At 39.2% G+C, this 21450-nt stretch overlaps 1 protein-coding gene across 3 annotated transcripts in view; it reads right to left on the bottom strand.

Moving 5' to 3' along the window:
* The window catches only part of Der-2 (Derlin 2), a 62978-nt gene that overhangs the window by 22359 nt on the left and 19169 nt on the right, over positions 1–21450 (bottom strand). For all 3 annotated transcript variants that reach the window (XM_070098555.1, XM_070098554.1, XM_070098556.1), the window contains 3 exons: positions 19576–19719; positions 10705–10851; positions 41–204 (listed from right to left, as the gene is read on the bottom strand). In XM_070098555.1, coding sequence (XP_069954656.1) covers positions 41–204; positions 10705–10851; positions 19576–19719 — 455 coding nt within the window. The remainder of the gene's footprint in view (positions 1–40; positions 205–10704; positions 10852–19575; positions 19720–21450) is intronic.

The raw sequence follows: 21450 nt of genomic DNA, 5'->3' as shown, positions 1-21450 counted from the left end.
AGCTAAATACATACACATGCATATAAATATAAAGACTTACAGGAAGCGTGGAGTCTTCAGGAGCCTGATGCCTCCAGACCGTGCTGGAAAAACATCCTCAAGGAAGTAATAGATGTGTCCAACTGCAATTCCTACCAAGTCAACCAGGATGGAATTCCCCAAAAGGACACTGAAGCCCAGTAACACCCAGGGTAAATATGGAGCCTGGAAAAGTAGGAATACAAATATTTGAACATGCTTGTCAATGGAATATAAAACTGCGGGTCTAGTTCAGTAAAATTTAATGAGAAATACCTTATGAAAGTAAGGTTCAGTAGCCTCTTTCCCCTGAAAATTTAACACTTAGCACTGATCATGAAAAATGTAGGGATTCTTTCTCCACAGAAAGATCAAGTCAAACTATATCTTTTAAAATTAAATAAATTAAAATAATTATCCTTTAGAGCCATTCAAATACAGTAGTTATATACTCAAAGTGACTAGAATTTGAGTTTTATCTTACTATGATACAGATATAATTTGATACAAGATAAGGCCCTGAAGAAAGCCACTAATTATTCAAATGCATTTTCGGCAAACTAATCATAAGCCTTACTTACTAATTATATCTAGGCCTAGCATTTAAGGGTCATAAATGTTGGTATGACATAAAATGAAATATTGGAATTGAAGATTACATAAGGCGTGTTCATCTTTCATCAACAAAAATAGTTTCCTACACATTGGAGTGAAGTGAGTGAGGTAAAACCAACTTGATGCTGATCAGAATCAATTTTTTTTAATTTTTTTTTTTTAACATGTCGGCCATTTCCCGCCAAAGCAGGGTAACCCAAAAAGAAAGAAAGAAAAAAAAAACTTTCATCATTGTTCAATACTTTCACCATCATTCACACATAATCACTGTCTTTGCAGAGGCACTCAGATATGACAGTTTTGATGTCACTCCAAACAGCCAGTATCTCAAACCCCTCCTTTAAAGTGCAGGCATTGTACTTCCCACCTTCAGGACTCAAGTCCATCTAATGGTTTTCCTGAATCCCTTCATAAAATATTACCTTGCTCACACTCCAACAGCTTGTCAGGTCCCAAAAACCATTTGTCTCCATTCATTCCTATCTTACATGCATGCTTGCTGGTAGTTCAAGCCCCTCGCCCACAAAACCTCTTTTACCCCTCCTTCCAGCCTTTTTGAGGATGACCCCTATCCTCCCTTCCTTCCACTACAAAATTATACACTCTCCAAGTCATTCTACTTTGTTCCATCCTCTCCAAATTACCAAACCACCTCAACAACCCCTCTACAGCCCTCTGATTAATACTTTTAGTAACTCCACAACTCCTCCTAACTTCCACACTACAAATTCTCTGCATAATACTTACACCACACATTGCCCTTAAACACGACATCTCCTCTGCCTCCAGCCTCCTTGCTGCAGCATTTACAACCCATGTATTTACAATCCAATCTTTGCCTCCATGGATATCATTTTTTGTTTCCACAGATACCTCAAAGGATCACTCGCCTTTTTTCGTTTATCAATTCTGTGGTTACCCTCGTCCTTCATAAACCCATCTGCTGACAAGTCAAATCCCAAATATCTGAATACATTCACTTCTTCCATACCCTCTTCTTTCAATCTGATATCCAATTTTTCTTTATGTAAGTTGTTTGATACCCTCATCACCTTACTCTTATCTTTGTTCACTCTCAACTTTCTTCCTTTACACACGCTCCCAAACTTGTCCACTAACCTTTGCGACTTTCCTTTAGAATCTCCCAAAAGCACAGCATCATTAGCAAAAAGTAACCGTGTCAACTCCCATTTTGTATTTGATTCCCCATAATTTAATCCTATCCCTCTCCGCAACAACCTAGCATTTACTTTGTTTACAACCCCATCTATAAATATGTTACACAACCATGGTGACATTGCACATCCCTGTCTAAGGCCTACTTTTACTGTGAAGTAATCTCCTTCTCTCCTACACACCCTAACCTGAGCCTCACTATCCTCATAAAAACTTAACAGCATTTAGTAACTTACTATCTATTCTATATACTTGCCACATTGCTCCCCTATCCACCCTATCATATGCCTTAGACTCTAAATTCTCTGCATAATATGCACACCAAACATTGCCTTCAAACATGACATCTCATAATAGTCAGTTTGGCAATAATGAGTTAAATTTACATATGCACTTTTTTTTTTACTAAATTTCACTGTTCGTATCATGAAATTGTTATAAATCTGAAATAAATAAGATTTCTTCCTGCCAGTTCCACTCTGTTTGTTGTTAGGGAAGCCGGTGGAGGAACAGTAGGTCCTGGTTTCATTTTTCACTTATGCTATTTATGCAATGTTATCCACTATGCACTGTGTGGACCCTCCTGGTCTTAGATTCCTTTCAAAGGAATGAAAAGGTTATGGGAGACCCAAACAGATGAGATGAGGTCAAAAATATTGCCAAGTGGCATATCTGAATACATGAAAAATTGTACATACTAGTACAGTGGACCCTCGGCTAATGCCTGCATCAGCTAATGCCAAATTCGGCTGACACCTCGCTTTGGTGTAAAAAAACTGGCTCGACAAACACCAAAAAACTTGGTTAAGAGCTTTCGTCCCGAACGTGTCAGCACGGCGCCCTGTGCTGGCCCAGCCACTCACTCCATGTACCAGCCAGTGTGCCAGTGTTTACAAAGCCAGTGAGGACGATTCAGTGCTTACATGCCATATTTTTTTTTTTTCCCAACAAACCGGCCGCATCCCACCAAGGCAGGGTGGCCCAAAAAGAAAAACAAAAATTTCTCTTTTTAAATTTAGTAATTTATACAGGAGAAAGGGTTACTAGGCCCTTGCTCTCAGCATTTTAGTCGCCTCTTACAACACGCATGGCTTACGGAGGAAGAATTCTGTTCCACTTCCCCAAGGAGATGAGAGGAAATAAACAAGAACAAGAACTAGAAAGAAAATAGAAGAAAACCCAGAGGGGTGTGTATATATATGCTTGTACATGTATGTGCAGTGTGACCTAAGTGTAAGTAGAAGTAGCAAGACGTACCTGAAATCTTGCATGTTTAAGAGCCAGAAAAAAAGACACCAGCAATCCTACCATCATGTAAAACAATTACAGGATTCCATTTTACACTCACTTGGCAGGACATGCGATATACCTTGTATTATTCCATTGTTTTTGGTGCTTGTAACTGCTAAATAAGCCACCATGGGCCCCAAGAAAGCTTCTAGTGCCAGCCCTATGGTAAAGAATGTGAGAAACATATAATTCAAGAAAAAGTTTGTAGAAAAATACAAAAGTGGTCGTGGTAGAGGGTGGTGGTGGTAGAGGGTGGTAGTGGTTGTGATGGTGGTAGAGGGTTGTAGTGATGGTGGTAGAGATTTGTAGTGGTGGTGGTAGAGGGTGGTAGCAACTGTGATGGTGGTAGAGGGTGGTAGTGGTTGTGATGGTGGTATGGTATGGTATGATAAGGCATGGCGAGGCTGCCAGTTCTGACAAAAAAGCGGCTGAAAAATACGTGCAGGACTTTAAGGGGTACATAGAGGCTGAAAAATTAAAACCCCAACAAGTGTTCAATTGTGATGAAACAGGCCTGTTTAGGAAGAAAATGCCAAACAGGACTTACATTACTCAGGAGGAAAAGGCACTCCCAGGACACAAGCCAGAAAAGGACTTGTTATTTGAAGTCTTTTTGGAAGGGGATTCCCCTTCCAAACAATAGAACACCTTCATCCTCTGCCCTCCTCCTGTCTCATCACTCATCAACAAGTATGATTTTATTATTGCTTTATTTTTCACGTATCATTTTCTGTATAGGGAAATGCATATTTCATGTAAAAAAATTATTTTATTTAACTTTTTTGGGTGTCTGGAACGGATTAATTGGATTTCCATTATTTCTTATGGGGAAAATTAATTCGGTTGAAGGCTAGCTCTCTGGAACGAATTAAAGGCGTTAGCCGAGGGTCCACTGTACACTGCAAACATCCTCTTTACCTGCACACCTAGTTTTTTGGTTACAGTTTAAGGGTTAAACGTTGGACTGCTGTTTTAGTTTTAACCATTAATGCTGTCACCCCTAGAGACAACAGAAACCTTACTGTGAACCACCTAAATGCATAGAAGTTAATAACTGGATTTCTACCATTTAACATCAAAGGATTCATGAGTTATCAGGACATGCTCAACAATTTTATATACTGATTAAATTTTTTTTGTTTTTTCCAACAAGTCAGCCGTCTCCCACCGAGGCAGGGTGACCCAAAAAAAAAGAAAGAAAATTCCCAAAAAGAAAATACTTTCATCATCACCCAACACTTTCACCACACTCACACATTATCACTGTTTTTGCAGAGGTGCTCAGAATACAACGGTTTAGAAGCATATACATATGAAGATACACAACATATTCCTCCAAACTGCCAATATCCCAAACCCCTCCTTTAAAGTGTAGGCATTGTACTTCCCATTTCCAGGACTCAAGTCTGACTACATGAAAATAACCGGTTTTCCTGAATCCCTTCACTAAATATTACCCTACTCACACTCCAACAGATCATCAGGTCCCAAGTACCATTCGTCTCCATTCATTCCTATCTAACACCCTCACGCACGCTTGCTGGAAGTCCAAGCCCCTCGCCCACAAAATCTCCTTTACCCCCTCACTCCAACCCTTTCGAGGACGACCCCTACCCCGCCTTCCTTCCCCTATAGATTTATATGCTTTCCATGTCATTCTACTTTGATCCATTCTCTCTAAATGACCAAACCACCTCAACAACCCCTCTTCTGCCCTCTGACTAATACTTTTATTAACTCCACACCTTTTCCTAATTTCCACCCTTTGACTAATACTTTTATTAACTCCACACCTTTTCCTAATTTCCACACTCTGAATTTTCTGCATAATATTTACACCACACATTGCCCTTAAACAGGACATCTCCACTGCCTCCAACCATCTCCTCGCTGCTGCATTTACCACCCAAGCTTCACACCCATATAAGAGTGTTGGTACTACTATATTTTCATACATTCCATTCTTTGCCTCCATAGATAACGTTTTTTGACTCCACATATACCTCAACGCACCACTCACCTTTTTTCCCTCATCAATTCTATGACTAACCTCATCCTTCATAAATCCATCCGCCAACACGTCAACTCCCAAGTATCTGAAAACATTCACTTCTTCCATACTCCTCCTCCCCAATTTTATATCCAATTTCTCTTTATCTAATTCATTTGATACCCTCATCACCTTACTCTTTTCTATGTTCACTTTCAACTTTCTACCTTTACACACATTCCCAAACTCATCCACTAACCTTTGCAATTTTTCTTTAGAATCTCCCATAAGCACAGTATCATCAGCAAAAAGTAACTGTGTCAATTCCCATTTTGAATTTGATTCCCCAAAATTTAATCCCACCCCTCTCCCGAACACCCTAGCATTTACTTCCTTTACAACCCCATCTATAAATATATTAAACAACCATGGTGACATTACACATCACTGTCTAAGACCTACTTTTACCGGGAAGTAGTTTCCCTCTCTTCTACACACCCTAACCTGAGCCTCACTATCCTCATAAAAACTCTTTACAGCATTTAATAACTTACCGCCTATTCCATATACTTGCAACATCTGCCACATTGCTCCCCTATCCACTCTATCATATGCCTTTTCTAAATCCATAAATGCAATAAAAAGTTCCCTACCTTTATCTAAATACTGTTCACATATATACTTCAATGTAAACACTTGATCTACACATCCCCTACCCACTCTGAAACCCCCTTGCTCATCCGCAATCCTACATTCTGTCTTACCTCTAATTCTTTCAATTATAACCCTACCGTACACTTTTCCTGGTATACTCAGTAAACTTATTCCTCTATAATTTTTACAATCTCTTTTGCCCCCTTTCCCTTTATATAAAGGGACTATACATGCTCTCTGCCAATCCCTAGGTACCTTCCCCCTCTTTCATACATATATTATACAAAAGTACCAACCACTCCAACACTATATCCCCCCTGCTTTTAACATTTCTGTCATGATCCCATCAGCTCCAGCTGCTTTACCCCCTTTCATTCTAAGTAATGCCTCACATACCTCCACCACACTTACAGTCTGCTCTTCTTCACTCCTAAAAGATGGTATACCTCCCTGACCAGCGCATGAAATTACCGCCTCTCTTTCTTCCTCAACATTTAAAAGTTCCTCAAAATATTCTCGCCATCTACCTAATACCTCCATCTCCCCATCTACTACTCCCCTACTCTGTTTTTAACTGACAAATCCATACTCTCCCTAGGCTTTCTTAACTTGTTTAACTCACTCCAAAATTTTTTTTTATTTTCATTAAAATTTCGTGACAGTGCCTCTCCCACTCTATCATCTGCTCTCCTTTTGCACTCTCTGTTGCAACCCCTGAATGGGTTTCAATGATTATTATGTATATATATAATGTATATTACCTTTTCATATAATTTTATATTGCTTATATTTGCGATAATAGCTAAATCGCAAATGTATTGCCTTATATTGTTATTTGACGTAGCTTATGTTGTGAGGTAGGATGTACATAATATGTGCTCAGTTCAAGTCTTGATTGTCAAACTACTGTAATTATCGCTTGTCGCTCGTTATACTGCCGGCTTCTGAGCTGTGCTGTCCACGGGGCTATCACGTGATCGAGGGGGGGGGGTGTCCTCACCTCTCGTGAAGTATTCAGTCTGCTCTAGACTCGCTTGGTGGTTGGACAGATTGTCTGTCTCATTATTCTTGTTAGTTCTGTAGTACTCTGTTCACAGAACATTGTATAAACTTAGTGATTTTTGACGTTGTACTGAGGTTGTGTGTCGCTTAGACACTCTGAACATCTCAGGTCCTTAGCTATAGCTTCTGACCTAATTTTGTACTGGTTTCTGTGTATTGTCACAGTCAGGGTTTTTCCTATACTGAACTTAGATTCAGTAGTATGGGAGTTTTGTAACTTTTGTGGAGGATCTGCTGATGGTCCCTACTTAGTGTCGTTATATTATCTCCTTGATCCTGATTGTGTCGCAGTCGCTTGTTATATGGCTACTGGGCTTAGCATTCTTTTCATTGTTCAAGCAGACTGTTCTGGTTGCCAGTCGGTCAAGAAGTTAGTTTATGTGAGGACTTTGTCAGTCACTTGTTTAAGTCTAGTCGAGTCGTGAGACATAGTGAACTACTTAGAGCACTTACACGCATACACAAACTTACTTGTACATATTTGTAATATCTTATTAAATGTTAATGTACCTGACGGTACTTAAGAATTATAAATGTGATATGTGCTTTCAGCACAATAATATTGTACTTGAGAGAAGTGATGTTATTTTGATTGTGATTAATTTAATTTAATTTAATTTGATAATATACCTCTAGACAACTTAATGATTAATAAATTTATTAAATTTTAATTTCTCTAGTTAGTAGCCTACCAGTTGTAATCCTGAAGCACTATTGAATCATAATGAATTCTAATGGATAATTGGACAAGGATACTGACTACTTGTTACGAAAACCCAGTAACAGGCTGGATGCTAGAAGGGCAGTCCTTTCTAGTATTCACTGGAGATCTCTAAGCTTTTAGAATCGCATTTTTTGTAACACTCTCCATATACTCTTCTCTTCTTATAACACTTTTGCTTTGTAAAAACCTCTCTTAAGCTACCTTTTTCTCTTTTATCACACCCTTTACTTCATCATTCCACCAATCACTCCTCTTTCCTCCTGCCCCCACCCTCCTATAACCACAAACTTCTGCCCCCACATTCTAATACTGCATTTTTAAAACTATTCCAACCCTCTTCAACCCCCCCACTACTCATCTTTGCACTAGCCCACCTTTCTGCCAATAGTCGCTTAAATCTCACCCGAACTTCCTCCTCCCTTAGTTTATACACTTTCACCTCCCTCTTACTTGTTGCCACCTTCCTCTTCTCCCATCTACCTCTTACTCTAACTGTAGCTACAACTAAATAATGATCCGATATATCAGTTGCCCCTCTATAAACATGTACATCCTGGAGCCTACCCATCAACCTTTTATCCACCAATACATAATCTAATAAACTACTTTCATTACGTGCTACATCATACCTTGTATATTTATTTATCCTCTTTTTCATAAAATATGTATTACTTATTAAGAAATCTCTTTCTACACATAGCTCAATCAAAGGCTCCCCATTTACATTTACCCCTGGCACCCCAAATTTACCTACTACTCCCTCCATAACATTTTTACCCACTTTAGCATTTAAATCCCCAACCACCATTACTCTCACACTTGATTCAAAACTCCCCACGCATTCACTCAACATTTCCCAAAATCTCTCTCTCCTCTACACTTCTCTCTTCTTCAGGTGCATACACGCTTATTATAACCCACTTTTCACATCCAATCTTTATTTTACTCCACATAATCCTTGAATTAATACATTTATAGTCCCTCTTTTCCTGCCATAGGTTATCCTTCAACATTATTGCTACTCCTTCTTAAGCTCTAACTCTATTTGAAACCCCTGACCTAATCCCATTTATTCCTCTCCATTGAAACTCTCCTGCCCCCTTCAGCTTTGTTTCACTTAAAGCCAGGACATCCAGCTTCTTCTCATTCATAACATCCACAATCATCTCTTTCTTATCATTTGCACAACATCCACGCACATTCAGACTTCCCACTTTGACAATTTTCTTCTTATTCTTTTTAGTATTTTTTTTTTTTCAACAAGTCGGCCGTCTCCCACCGAGGCAGGGTGACCCAAAAAAGAAAGAAAATCCCCAAAAAGAAAATGCTTTCATCATCATTCAACACTTTCACCACACTCACACATTATCACTGTTTTTGCAGAGGTGCTCAGAATATAGCAGTTTAGAAGCATATAAGTATAAAGATACACAACATATCCCTCCAAACTGCCAATATCCCAAACCCCTCCATTAAAGTGCAGGCATTGTACTTCCCATTTCCAGGACTCAAGTCCGACTATATGAAAATAACTGGTTTCCCTGAATCCCTTCACTAAATATTACCCTGCTCACACTCCAACAGATTGTCAGGTCCCAAGTATCATTCGTCTCCATTCACTCCTATCTAACATGCTCATGCACGCTTGCTGGAAGTCCAAGCCCCTTGCCCACAAAACCTCCTTAGACAGGACATCTCCACTGCCTCCAACCGTCTCCTCGCTGCTGCATTTACCACCCAAGCTTCACATCCATATAAGAGTGTTGGTACCACTATACTTTCATACATTCCCTTCTTTGCCTCCATAGATAGCATTTTTTGACTCCACATATACCTCAATGCACCACTCACCTTTTTTCCCTCATCAATTCTATGATTAACCTCATCCTTCATAAATCTATCCGCCGACACGTCAACTCCCAAGTATCTGAAAACATTCACATCTTCCATACTCCTCCTCCCCAATTTGATATCCAATTTTTCTTTATCTAAATCATTTGATACCCTCATCACCTTACTCTTTTCTATGTTCACTTTCAACTTTCTACCTTTACACACATTCCCAAACTCATCCACTAACCTTCGCAATTTTTCTTTAGAATCTCCCATAAGCACAGTATCATCAGCAAAAAGTAACTGTGTCAATTCCCATTTTGAATTTGATTCCCCATAATTTAATCCCACCCCTCTTCCGAACACCCTAGCATTTACTTCTTTTACAACCCCATCTATAAATATATTAAACAACCATGGTGACATTACACATTCCTGTCTAAGATCTACTTTTACCGGGAAGTATTCTCCCTCTCTTCTACACACCCTAACCTGAGCCTCACTATCCTCATAAAAACTCTTAACAGCATTTAGTAACTTACCACCTATTCCATATACTTGCAACATCTGCCACATTGCTCCTCTATCCACTCTCTCTTATGCCTTTTCTAAATCCATAAATGCAATAATCTTTACAGGAAAAGGGGTTACTAGCCCATTGTTCCCGGCATTTTAGTTGACTTTTACAACACGCATGGCTTATGGAGGAAAGATTCTTATTCCACTTCCCCATGGATATAAAAGGAAAAGTAATAAAACCAAGAACTATTAAGATAAAATCAAAGAAAACTTAGATGAGTGTGTATAAATAAACGTGTACATGTATGTGTAGTGTGACCTAAGTGTAAGTAGAAGTAGCAAGACATACCTGTAATCTTGCATATTTATGACAGACAAAAGACACCAGCAATCCTACCATCATGTAAAACAATTACAGGCTTTCGTTTTACACTCACTTGGCAGGACGGTAGTACCTCCCTGGGTGGTTGCTGTCTACCAACCTACTACTACTGATTAAAATATAAGCTGAAATTTTCTCCCACCTAACAAAATATATTAAAAAAATAATCTGGAAAACAATAACAGGAAAAAAATAAAAAGTTATATTGTACAAGAAAATATCACATTAGTATTGGTTCAAAATGCAGAACCTATCTGAACATCAATACTGTCAATGTTAGTCACATAACGTGTGAAAATACAAAAAACTATGTAATTAGACAGAGAAGCATTATTTCACATTTTGTGCTTCAATAGCAACTTTATAACAGTTGATAGTATACTAAATATAAATAATGTACAGTACAAGAAATTAAATGTAAAAGATGTACAAATACTGTACCTGGAAATTGAGGAGGCCAAAGAAATTCATTCGAACAAAAGGGTTCCTTCGTGCCCACACATATACCAGCATAATGGTGAAGGCTGGACCCAGGAAGAGCACAGAGCAAAACATGGCACATACAAGCATGCATGCTCCACCAAACACCTAAGTGAACAACAAATACTTATGTTATGTCAACAAAATAGATCATCAAAAGAACACCTTTATTTAAGATGTTTTTTGCAGCACTGGTCATGTCCCACCAAGGCTGGGTTACCTGAAAAAGAAGAATCAAAAGTTTTTCTTTTTATATTTAGTAATTTATACGGGAGAAGAGAATGCTAGCTCCTTCCTCCTGGCATTTTAGTAGCCTCTTATGGCATGCATGGCTCATGGAGGAAGGGTTCTTCTCCACTTCCCCATGGAGTATGGTGGAACCTTTGAGTTTTTCAGGATACGAGCCGTCGCTCGGTCAATTTTTTGCTCCTGGATACAAGCCAAAATTCAGGTTGCGAGCTTCCCCCTCAAGGGAGGTTCCTTGATGCTGGTGAGGGGCTCTTGATCTAGGGAATTGGATCTGTGCTCCAGTTCCCTAAATTAATAATAATAATAATAATTATCCATGGGGAAGTGGAACAGAATTCTTCCTCCGTAAGCCATGCGTGTTGTAAGAGGCGACTAAAATGCCGGAAGGAAGGGGCTAGTAACCCCTTCTCCTGTATATATTACTAAATTTAACGCTTTGACTGTCGCGGTAGTATATATACGTCATGGGAGATACCGTGTTTGACGTATCTATACGCATAAATTCTAGCGGCTTCAAATCAAGCGGGAGAGGGCTGGTAGGCCTACATGAGAGAGAATGGGTCTCAGTGGTCGGTGTGCACCCTGTGAAAAAAATCTGGGACTCAGCGGTGCATTGTGGGAACGCCATCTTAGTAGTCCATTTTCACCTTGCCTCGCGGTAAGAAGTTCCTCACTCCTCGGCGGATTGGAGGTCTTTTGTTCAAAAGTGATAGCTCAAACAGTGATGATAGTGTCAGTGAAAGTGAATTCCCTGGTTTTGAAGCGGGTGTGACCGAAAAAATTACCCAGGATAACATAATTAGTGATGAAAACCCAGATGACCCACAACCTTCCACCTCTGGTGCTGGGCCAGCTTGTTCATGTTCACCTGTACCAGGACGAAAGAGGAAACTATTTGCCCGTGTACAAGACTCAGATGTGAGCAGTGCAAGTGATAGTAATAGTGATTTCAAGGTTATTGAAAGCAGTTCTAGTTGTGACAGTGAGGGTGAATATTCCCCAGTGAAGCGGCAGTATATACGACGTTGCATGCGGTCTGGTAGTGTGCCATATGCTCTTCCAAGAGGAAGGAGTACATCTCGGAGCACATCCCGTGGCCCTACACCACATCCTGGTAGTGAAGATGACGATATTGTTACGATGGGTATCAATGATGCAAGTGAGGCAGCAGGCGGTGGTGGTGATAGTGATGGTGGCATGAGTCATGTGACACCAGCAGCAGGCCACGCTACTACCCGCGCTGCTGACTCTGCACAACTACAACCAGCCTCACCCGACCCCACACTCCCACAACCACAACCTCAACCTGCACAACCACAACCACATTACAATATCCAGAACGCACCAGCTGACCGCATCTGGGATTGGCAGCAAGATGACGAGTTTGTTCCCAATCCCCATGACTTTGATGGAGGACAAAGCGGAATACGGCCAACATGTACACTTGGGAACAATCCCACTGAACTGGAATGCTTTCAGTTGTTCTTCGATGAACCCCTGATGGACATTATTGTCAGGGAAAGCAATACATACTATGAGTACACCATGGCAAACACTATTCTGTCACCAAGATCATGCCTACACCAGTGGAAGGACACAACTGTGGCAGAGATGTATCTGTTCTTTGCCACAATAATGCTTATGCCACATGTGTATAAGCATAGTGTCAACACATACTGGGCGACAGACCGCCTGATTTCAACCCCTGCTTTCAGTGACATTATACCAGTGAATAGATTTGTGTTACTGTTACGTATGTTACACTTTTCAGACAAAACCAGGCCTGACACAAGTGACAGGTTATATAAGATCAGACGTGTGTTTATGTACCTGAAACAAAAGTGCTGTATGTATTTTTATCCCTTCAGGAAGCTTGTTATTGATGAGTCTTTGATTTTGTTCAAAGGAAGACTCTCATTCAAGCAGTATATACCAAGCAAGAGGAAACGCTTTGGTATAAAGTTATTTGTTCTGTGTGATTGCAAAACTGGTCTGGTTTCGGATATAATTGTGTACACTGGCGGTAAAAGAATGGAAGATACCAGAAAGTTACTAGGTATCTCTGGTGATGTGGTTAGAACAATGATGGAACCATATCTTGGTAAGGGGCATATTTTATATACTGACAACTGGTACACAAGCACTATACTCAGTGATTTCTTGCGAGTGAACATGACAGATGTGTGTGGCACAGTGCGTGGAAATCGTAAACATATGCCTAGGTTCAATGCTGGCAGTCGTAGAGGTGAAGTGCAGGTGTTTGCTGCCAATGACATCATGGCATTTCGGTGGCATGACAAACGTGATGTCACACTGCTGACATCAGTTCACCGACAGGAAATGGTAGACACTGGCAAGCAGAATAGAGAGACCAATGAACCCATTGTAAAACCTGCAGCTGTGATGGATTACAACCTCAATATGCACTTAGTGGACAAATGTGACATGCAGATTGGGTTTGCTGTGTTTGCAAGAGTTATAAGTGGTACATAAAACTGTTTTTCCATCTTCTTGACATTTCCATGCTGAATGCTTATAATATGTATAAGTTGAAGCCCAAGAAGAAACCCAAATATGGTGAATTTTGTTTGTCAGTCATCAGACAAATAATATTCAAGTACCAAGGAACAACACTTGGAATAGACCAGCGCCCACGAAATTATCAACACATGTCCTCTCGTCTGAGGCCTGGTGATCACTACCCCATACCACTGCCTGCTACTACTGCCAAGAAAAATGCTCAGAAGAGGTGTTTTGTCTGCGGACATACCACAAAACGCCCACAAAAACGCAGAGACACTCATTTTATGTGTGAGGAGTGTAAGACACCATTGTGCTTATACCCATGTTTCAAAGAATTCCACAAGCTGCAGCAGTTCTAGAAAAGTGTCCAGTGATAGCACATATGAATATATATTGTAGAACAATGGTAATAAACATTTGTTTACATTGTTTGTTTGTGTAAACAAGTTTTAGCAACATTATAATGATACGAGTGTTTTTGCTATAATTGTGTTACATTCAACGAGTGTATATTTGAACATTGCACAATAATTTGGTCTCACAGGCCACAAAAGTTATGTGAAAAAATAAAATAGTGAAAAAAACAAGAAACCATCGAATACAAGTAAATCAAAGTTTACCGGGTGAGCGGCAGTCGCCGCTGTTGCCACTCGCAGATCAATTTCAGCAAACTTCAGGACTCTATACGTATCTCGGTAAGTACTGATGGGAAAATTTTTTGGGGGGACTAAACAATCAGAAAAATAATCTTACCATTTTCATAAGAAAAAATAATTTTTTTTTTTTTTTCAAATATTTTGCGACACCAGGAGACACTTCAGGATTGGGCATTTCGACAGTCAAAGGGTTAAAAGGAGAAACTTTTGTTTTTCCTTTTTTGCTACCCCACCTCAGTGGGATACGGCTGGTGTGTTGAAAGAAAGAATAATTATAATAATAATAAGCAAAAACAGTGATTATGTATGAGTGTGGTGAAAGTGTTGAATGATGAAAATATTTTTGTTTTGGGGATTTTCTTTCTTTTTGGGTCACCCTGCCTAAGTGGAAGACAGCCGACTTAAAAAAAAAAAAAAGTTTCAGATAACCACCACTAGGTAGCACAGCCAATGCCACAACATCAGCTGACCTGTGCAACGTGTTTATGTCACTATGGAAGCATTTCTTGTAATATTACTGCCAAATTTCTTTTTTCTAACCAAGGGGCCTAAGAAAGTAAGTGCAAAGGACAGTGCTGAGAAGAAAAAGAGGATGATGTCCATGGAATTACAGCATGAAATCATAGATAAACAAGCGAGGTGTGCAGAGGCAGCAGGAGCTAGTAGAAAGTAGCCTATCTTCCACTCTCCACCTCCGCCAGTGTACGCACACTTTATAAAACTCACTTTATTTCTTTACATTCTCTATTATGCATGTTTTTATACAATATTTCTTGTTTATGAAACTAGTGTGGTTAGCCTCACAAACACTTCATTTTTTCTTATAATAAAAGCATGGGAAGATATAGTAGGCAGGAGAGTTAATTTTCCCCATAGGAAATAATGGAAATCAAATTAATCCATTCCTGACACCCCAGAGTATTAAAAAAAAAATTTACCACATGAAATATTAATTTTAATACACACAAACTGAAGAAGACATGTACAATTACATGACACTTTACCTTTATTGAAGATCTGGTGATGATTGATGGGATGGGAGGAGGGGAGTGTGTGGATGGTGTTAGTGTTTAGAAGGGGAATCCCCTTCCATTAGGACTTGAGGTGTCAAGTCCTTTTCCGGGGTTACTTCCCTTCTTCTTTTAATGCCACTAGGACCAGCTTGAGTCACTGGACCTCTGTCGCACAACATATCTGTCCATAGAGCTCTGTACCTCCCGTTCCTTTACAATTTGTCTAAAATGGACCACAACATTGTCACTGTAATAGTCAACAGCACAGCTTGCAATAGCTGTGTTAGGGTGATTTTCATCCATAAAGGTTTGCACTTCAACCCACTTTGCACACATTTCCTTAATCTTTGAAGTAGGCACAATGGATTCCACAACTGGCATAGGTATCTCAGGGTTAGCCCCAAACCCTTCAAAATCTTTCTTAATTTCCATACTAATTCTCACCCTTTTTATCACAGGGTTGGCACTAGAAGTTTTCTTGGGGCCCATGGTGACTTATTTTGCAGGTGCAATCACTAAAAACGCTGTGATAATATGAAATGTTCCGATTGTATGTTTGGATGCGACCGCGGTGGCTGGCTTGTAAACACTGCGCAGGCCACACGTGGACGCGTCTCGAACGGAACGAATCGCATTGGTCGAGTTTTTTAGCTCTAGTCGAGGCAAAATTTTTGCGGTAAAATGTATCGCTAGTCGGATTTAACATTATACGATGTCATCGTTGGTCGAGGGTCCACTGTACAGTGGAACCTCGCCTAACGAACGCATCGCATAACGTTAAATCCGCCTAGCGATACATTTTAACGCAAAAATTTTGCCTTGGCTAGTGCTAAAAAACTCGCTCAACGTGGTTCGTTCGAGACGCGTCCACATGTGGCCTGAGCCCGCCTCACTTGTTCCGTGGGTGCCAGTGTTTACAAGCCAGCCACCGCGGTCGCTTCCAAGCATACAATCGGAACATTTCATATTATCACAGCCTTTTTAGTGACTGCACCTGCAAAATAAGTCACCATGGGCTCCATGAAAGCTTTTAGTGCCAACCCTACAGCAAAAAGAGTGGGAATTACTATGGATATGAAGAAAGAGATCATTGCTAAGTATGAAAGTGGAGTGCATGTCTCCGAGCTGGCCAGGTTGTACACAAAACCCCAATCAACCATCGTTACTATTGTGGCGAAGAAAATGGCAATCAAGGAAGCTGTTCTTGCCAAAGGTGCAACTTCGTTTTTGAAACAGAGATCACAAGTGATAAAAGATGTTGAGAGACTGTTATTGGTGTGGATAAACGAAAAACAGATAGCAGGAGATAGCATCTCTCAAGTGATCATATGTGAAAAGGCATGTGAAAAGTTGCATGACGATTTAATTAGAAAAATGCCTGCAACTAGTGATTATGTGAGTGAATTTAAGGCCAGCAAAGGTTGGTTTGAGAGATTTAAGAATCATAGTGGCATACATAGTGTGATAAGGCATGGTGAGGCTGCCAGTTCGGACCACAAAGCGGCTGAAAAATATGTGCAGGAATTCAAGGAGTACATAGACAGTGAAGGACTGAAACCTGAACAAGTGTTTAATTGTGACGAAACAGGCCTGTTTTGGAAGAAAATGCCAAACAGGACGTACATTACTCAGGAGGAAAAGGCACTCCCAGGACATAAGCCTATGAAAGACAGGCTTACTCTGTTGATGTGTGCCAATGCTAGTGGTGATTGCAAAGTGAAGCCTTTATTGGTGTATCACTCTGAAACTCCCAGAGTGCTCAGGAAAAACAATGTCCTCAAGGCTAATTTGTGTGTGCTGTGGAGGGCAAACAGTAAGGCATGGGTCACTAGGGACTTTTTCTATGACTGGTTACACCATGCATTTGCCCCCGTGAAAAATTACCTAATTGAAAAGAAATTAGACCTTAAGTGCCTCCTGGTATTAGACAATGCTCCTGGTCATCCTTCAGACGTGGCAGAGCGACTTTCTGCGGAAATGAGCTTCATTAAGGTAAAGTTTTTGCCTCCTAATACCACTCCTCTCCTGCAGCCCATGGACCAGCAGGTCATTTCCAACTTCAAGAAACTGTACACAAAAGCCATGTTTGAAAGGTGGCTTTGTAGTGACTTCAGAAACTCAAATGACTCTAAGAGAGTTTTGGAGAGATCACTTTAGCATCCTCAATTGTGTAAACATTATAGGTAAGGCTTGGGAGGAAGTGACTAAGAGGACCTTGAACTCTGCTTGGAAGAAACTGTAGCCAGAATGTGTAGACAAAAGGGATTTCGAAGGGTTTGAGGCTAACCCTGGGAATCCTATGCCAGTTCAGGAATCCATTGTGGCATTGGGGAAGTCCTTGGGGTTGGAGGTTAGTGGGGAGGATGTGGAAGAGTTGGTGGAGGAGGACAATGAAGAACTAACCACTGATGAGCTGCTAGATCATCTTCAACAGCAAGAGGCCACACCCGAGGAAACTGCTTCGGAGAAGGGGATAGAGAAATTGAGGAAGTTGCCTACTTCAAAGATTAAGGAAATGTGTGCAATGTAGCTTAAAGTGCAAACTTTTTTTGATGAAAATCACCCTCACACAGCTATTGCAAGCCGTGTTGGCAACCTGTACACTGACCATGTTGTGAAACACTTTAGGAATGTCATAAAGGAACGGGAGGTATAGGCCTCTATGGACAGATATGTTGTGCGACAGAGGTCCAGTGACTCTCAAGCTGGTCCTAGTGGCATTAAAAGAAGAAGGGAAGTAACCCCGGAAAAGAACTTGCCACCTCAAGTCCTAATGGAAGGGGATTCCCCTTCTAAACGCTAACACCATCAACACTCTCCCCTCCTCCCATCCCATCAATCATCACCAGATCTTCAATAAAGGTAAGTGTCATGTAACTGTGCATGTCTTCTTTAGTTTGCGTGTATTAAAATTAATATTTCATGTGGTAAAAATTTTTTTTGTTCATACTTTGGGGTGTCAGGAACGGATTAATTTGATTTCCATCATTTCTTATGGGGAAAATTAATTCGCCTAACGATAATTTCGCCTAACGCTGAGCTCTCAGGAACGGATTAATAGCATTAGGCGAGGGCCCACTGTACTTCCATTACATGCCGTGTTATACCTTGTATATTTATTTATCCTCTTTTTCATAAAATATGTATTACTTAATACCAAACATCTTTCTACACATAGCTCAATTAAAGGCTCCCCATTTCATTTACCCCTGGCACCCCAAATTTACGTACTACTCCCTCCACAATATTTTTACCCACTTTAGCATTGAAACCCCAACCACAAGTACTCTCACACTTGGTTCAAAGCTCCCCACACACTCGCTCAACAATTCCCAAAATCTATCTCTCTCCTCTACACTTCTCTCTTCTCTAGGTGCATATACGCTTACTATAACTCACTTTTCACATCCAACCTTTATATTACTCCACATAATCCTTGAATTAATGCATTTATACTCCCACTTTTCCTGCCACAGCTTATCCTTCAACATTACTGCTACTCCTTAAGCTCTAGGTATTTGAAACCCCTGACCTAATCCCATTTACTTCTCTCCACTGAAACTCTCCCACCCCACTTCAGCTTTATTTCACTTAAAGCCAGGACATCCAGCTTCTTCTCATTCATAGCATCCACAATCATCTCTCTTATTAATTACACAACATCCACACACATTCAGACATCCCACTTTGACAATTTTCTTCTTCTTCTTAGTAATCTTTACAGGAAACGGGGGTTACTAGCTCATTGTTCCCCGCATTTTAGTGGACTTTTACAACACGCATGGCTTAAGAAGGAAAGATTCTTATTCCACTTCCCCATGGATATAAAAGGAAAAATAATAAGACCAAGAACTATTAAGATAAAATCAAAGAAAACTCAGTGTACATGTATGTGTAGTGTGACCTAAATGTAAGTAGAAGTTGCAAGATGTACCTGTAATCTTGCATATTTACGAGAGACAAAAGACACCAGCAATCCTACCATCATGTAAAACAATTACAGGCTCTTGTTTTACACTCACTTGCCAGGATGGTAGTACCTCCCTGGGTGGTTGCTGTTTACCAACCAACTACCATTGCATTATATGAATTAATAATTAAATTCAAATAGTAAACATGAAATATCTTGATATCTTTACAGTTTCCCAAATATGATTTATATAAATGTGCCACCTGAAATTTTTCTTAAAAAAAAAAAAAAAAAAAATCCATAAGAAATGATGAAGTGGCAAGAATTGCACAACAAATGAATTTTAAACATACACAAATATATGACTTATTCTTTGTGTAACATCTAGTTTTATGTAAAGTACAGAATAATCAAAACCTATTATTCATATCAGATGTATTTCTCAATAAAAAGTATACACAAGTTTCTATAAACATCTCACCATCATCAGTACAAAGTCTGCTGTACGACCCCTGAAGGAGCCCTCTTCTAGCATGCGGCAGTAACGATATGTGAATATCATGTTGAATAAGAAGTTAAAGCCTATAGTCCCAAAGAAGAGGAAGGTTGACAACAGTCTCCATAACTAAAAATTGAAAAGAAATATTATAGTGTATTACATAAGAACCAGTAAATACATACACACACACACATATATACAGTGGACCCCCGCATAACGATCACCTCCGAATGCGACCAATTATGTAAGTGTATTTATGTAAGTGCGTTTGTACGTGTATGTTTGGGGGTTTGAAATGGACTAATCTACTTCACAATATTCCTTATGGGAACAAATTCGGTCAGTACTGGCACCTGAACATATTTCTGGAGTGAAAAAATATCGTTAACCGGGGGTCCACTGACGACTGACTTGTTGAAAAAAAAAATATATATATAATATATATATTATATATAATATATATATTATATATAATATATATATAAATATATATATATATATACAGTGGACCCCCGCATAACGATTACCTCCGAATGCGACCAATTATGTAAGTGTATTTATGTAAGTGCGTTTGTACGTGTATGTTTGGGGGTCTGAAATGGACTAATCTACTTCACAATATTCCTTATGGGAACAAATTCGGTCAGTACTGGCACCTGAACATATTTCTGGAGTGAAAAAATATCGTTAACCGGGGGTCCACTTTATATGTATATGTATATGTATATATATATGTATATATATGTATATGTATATGTATATATATATATATATATATATATATATATATATATATATATATATATATATATATAAAGTGCCTCTAACACTGCCTCAACCACTCCAGTCACACTCAATCTACAAGCACCAAGTACAATGAATTATTGTGAAATATTTGGAAGAGCACGGAGACTAATACTCACTCCAGCATAAACAAAGCCACACTGACGATGCGTCAACCACTTCCTCCACCAATGCTTCAACCCTCGTATTTTTGTACAATTTCCTTCTTCAATTCTATTGTATTTATTATTATTATTATTATTATATTAATATTATTATTATTATTAGCAGTAGCAGAAATGTTTGATTCTTTGGTGTGTTGAAGAGTAAACACATGATGTCACCTTCCAATACCTGTCTGAATAGCCATTCTAATATGCAGTCATGGATGGGTTTACATTATTTATACATACTATAGTTTAATAGTAAATAATAAACAAACAAAACACTCACCACACAGTGGTGGGAGGGCTGGCTGCCAGTTGCAGGGGTCGGAGGGAGGGTAGTAAGGACTCGTGGCGGTAAACTTAAATAAGATTTGGTGGCTGGGAATTCGCGAATGTGTGAAGCCCACGAAAGTTGAAAACGCAAATGTTGAGGGAGACCTGTATATATGTATATATATATATATATATATATATATATATACATATATATATATATATATATATATATATATATGTATATATATATATATATATACATATATATATATATATATATATACATACATATATATATATATATATATACATAAATATATATATATAGATATATATATATATATATACATATATATATATATATACATATATATATATATATATATATATATACATATATATATATATATACATATATATATATATACATATATTATTTTTTTTTTTATTATCACACCGGCCGATTCCCACCAAGGCAGGGTGGCCCGAAAAAGAAAAACTTTCACCATCATTCACTCCATCACTGTCTTGCCAGAAGGGTGCTTTACACTACAGTTTTTAAAACTGCAACATTAACACCCCTCCTTCAGAGTGCAGGCACTGTACTTCCCATCTCCAGAACTCAAGTCCG

Source organism: Cherax quadricarinatus, chromosome 63, assembly GCF_038502225.1.
Source record: "Cherax quadricarinatus isolate ZL_2023a chromosome 63, ASM3850222v1, whole genome shotgun sequence".
NCBI lineage: Eukaryota > Metazoa > Arthropoda > Malacostraca > Decapoda > Parastacidae > Cherax > Cherax quadricarinatus.
The sequence above is the reverse complement of the archived record's forward strand: the minus strand, read 5'-3'. Positions and strand labels throughout refer to the sequence as shown.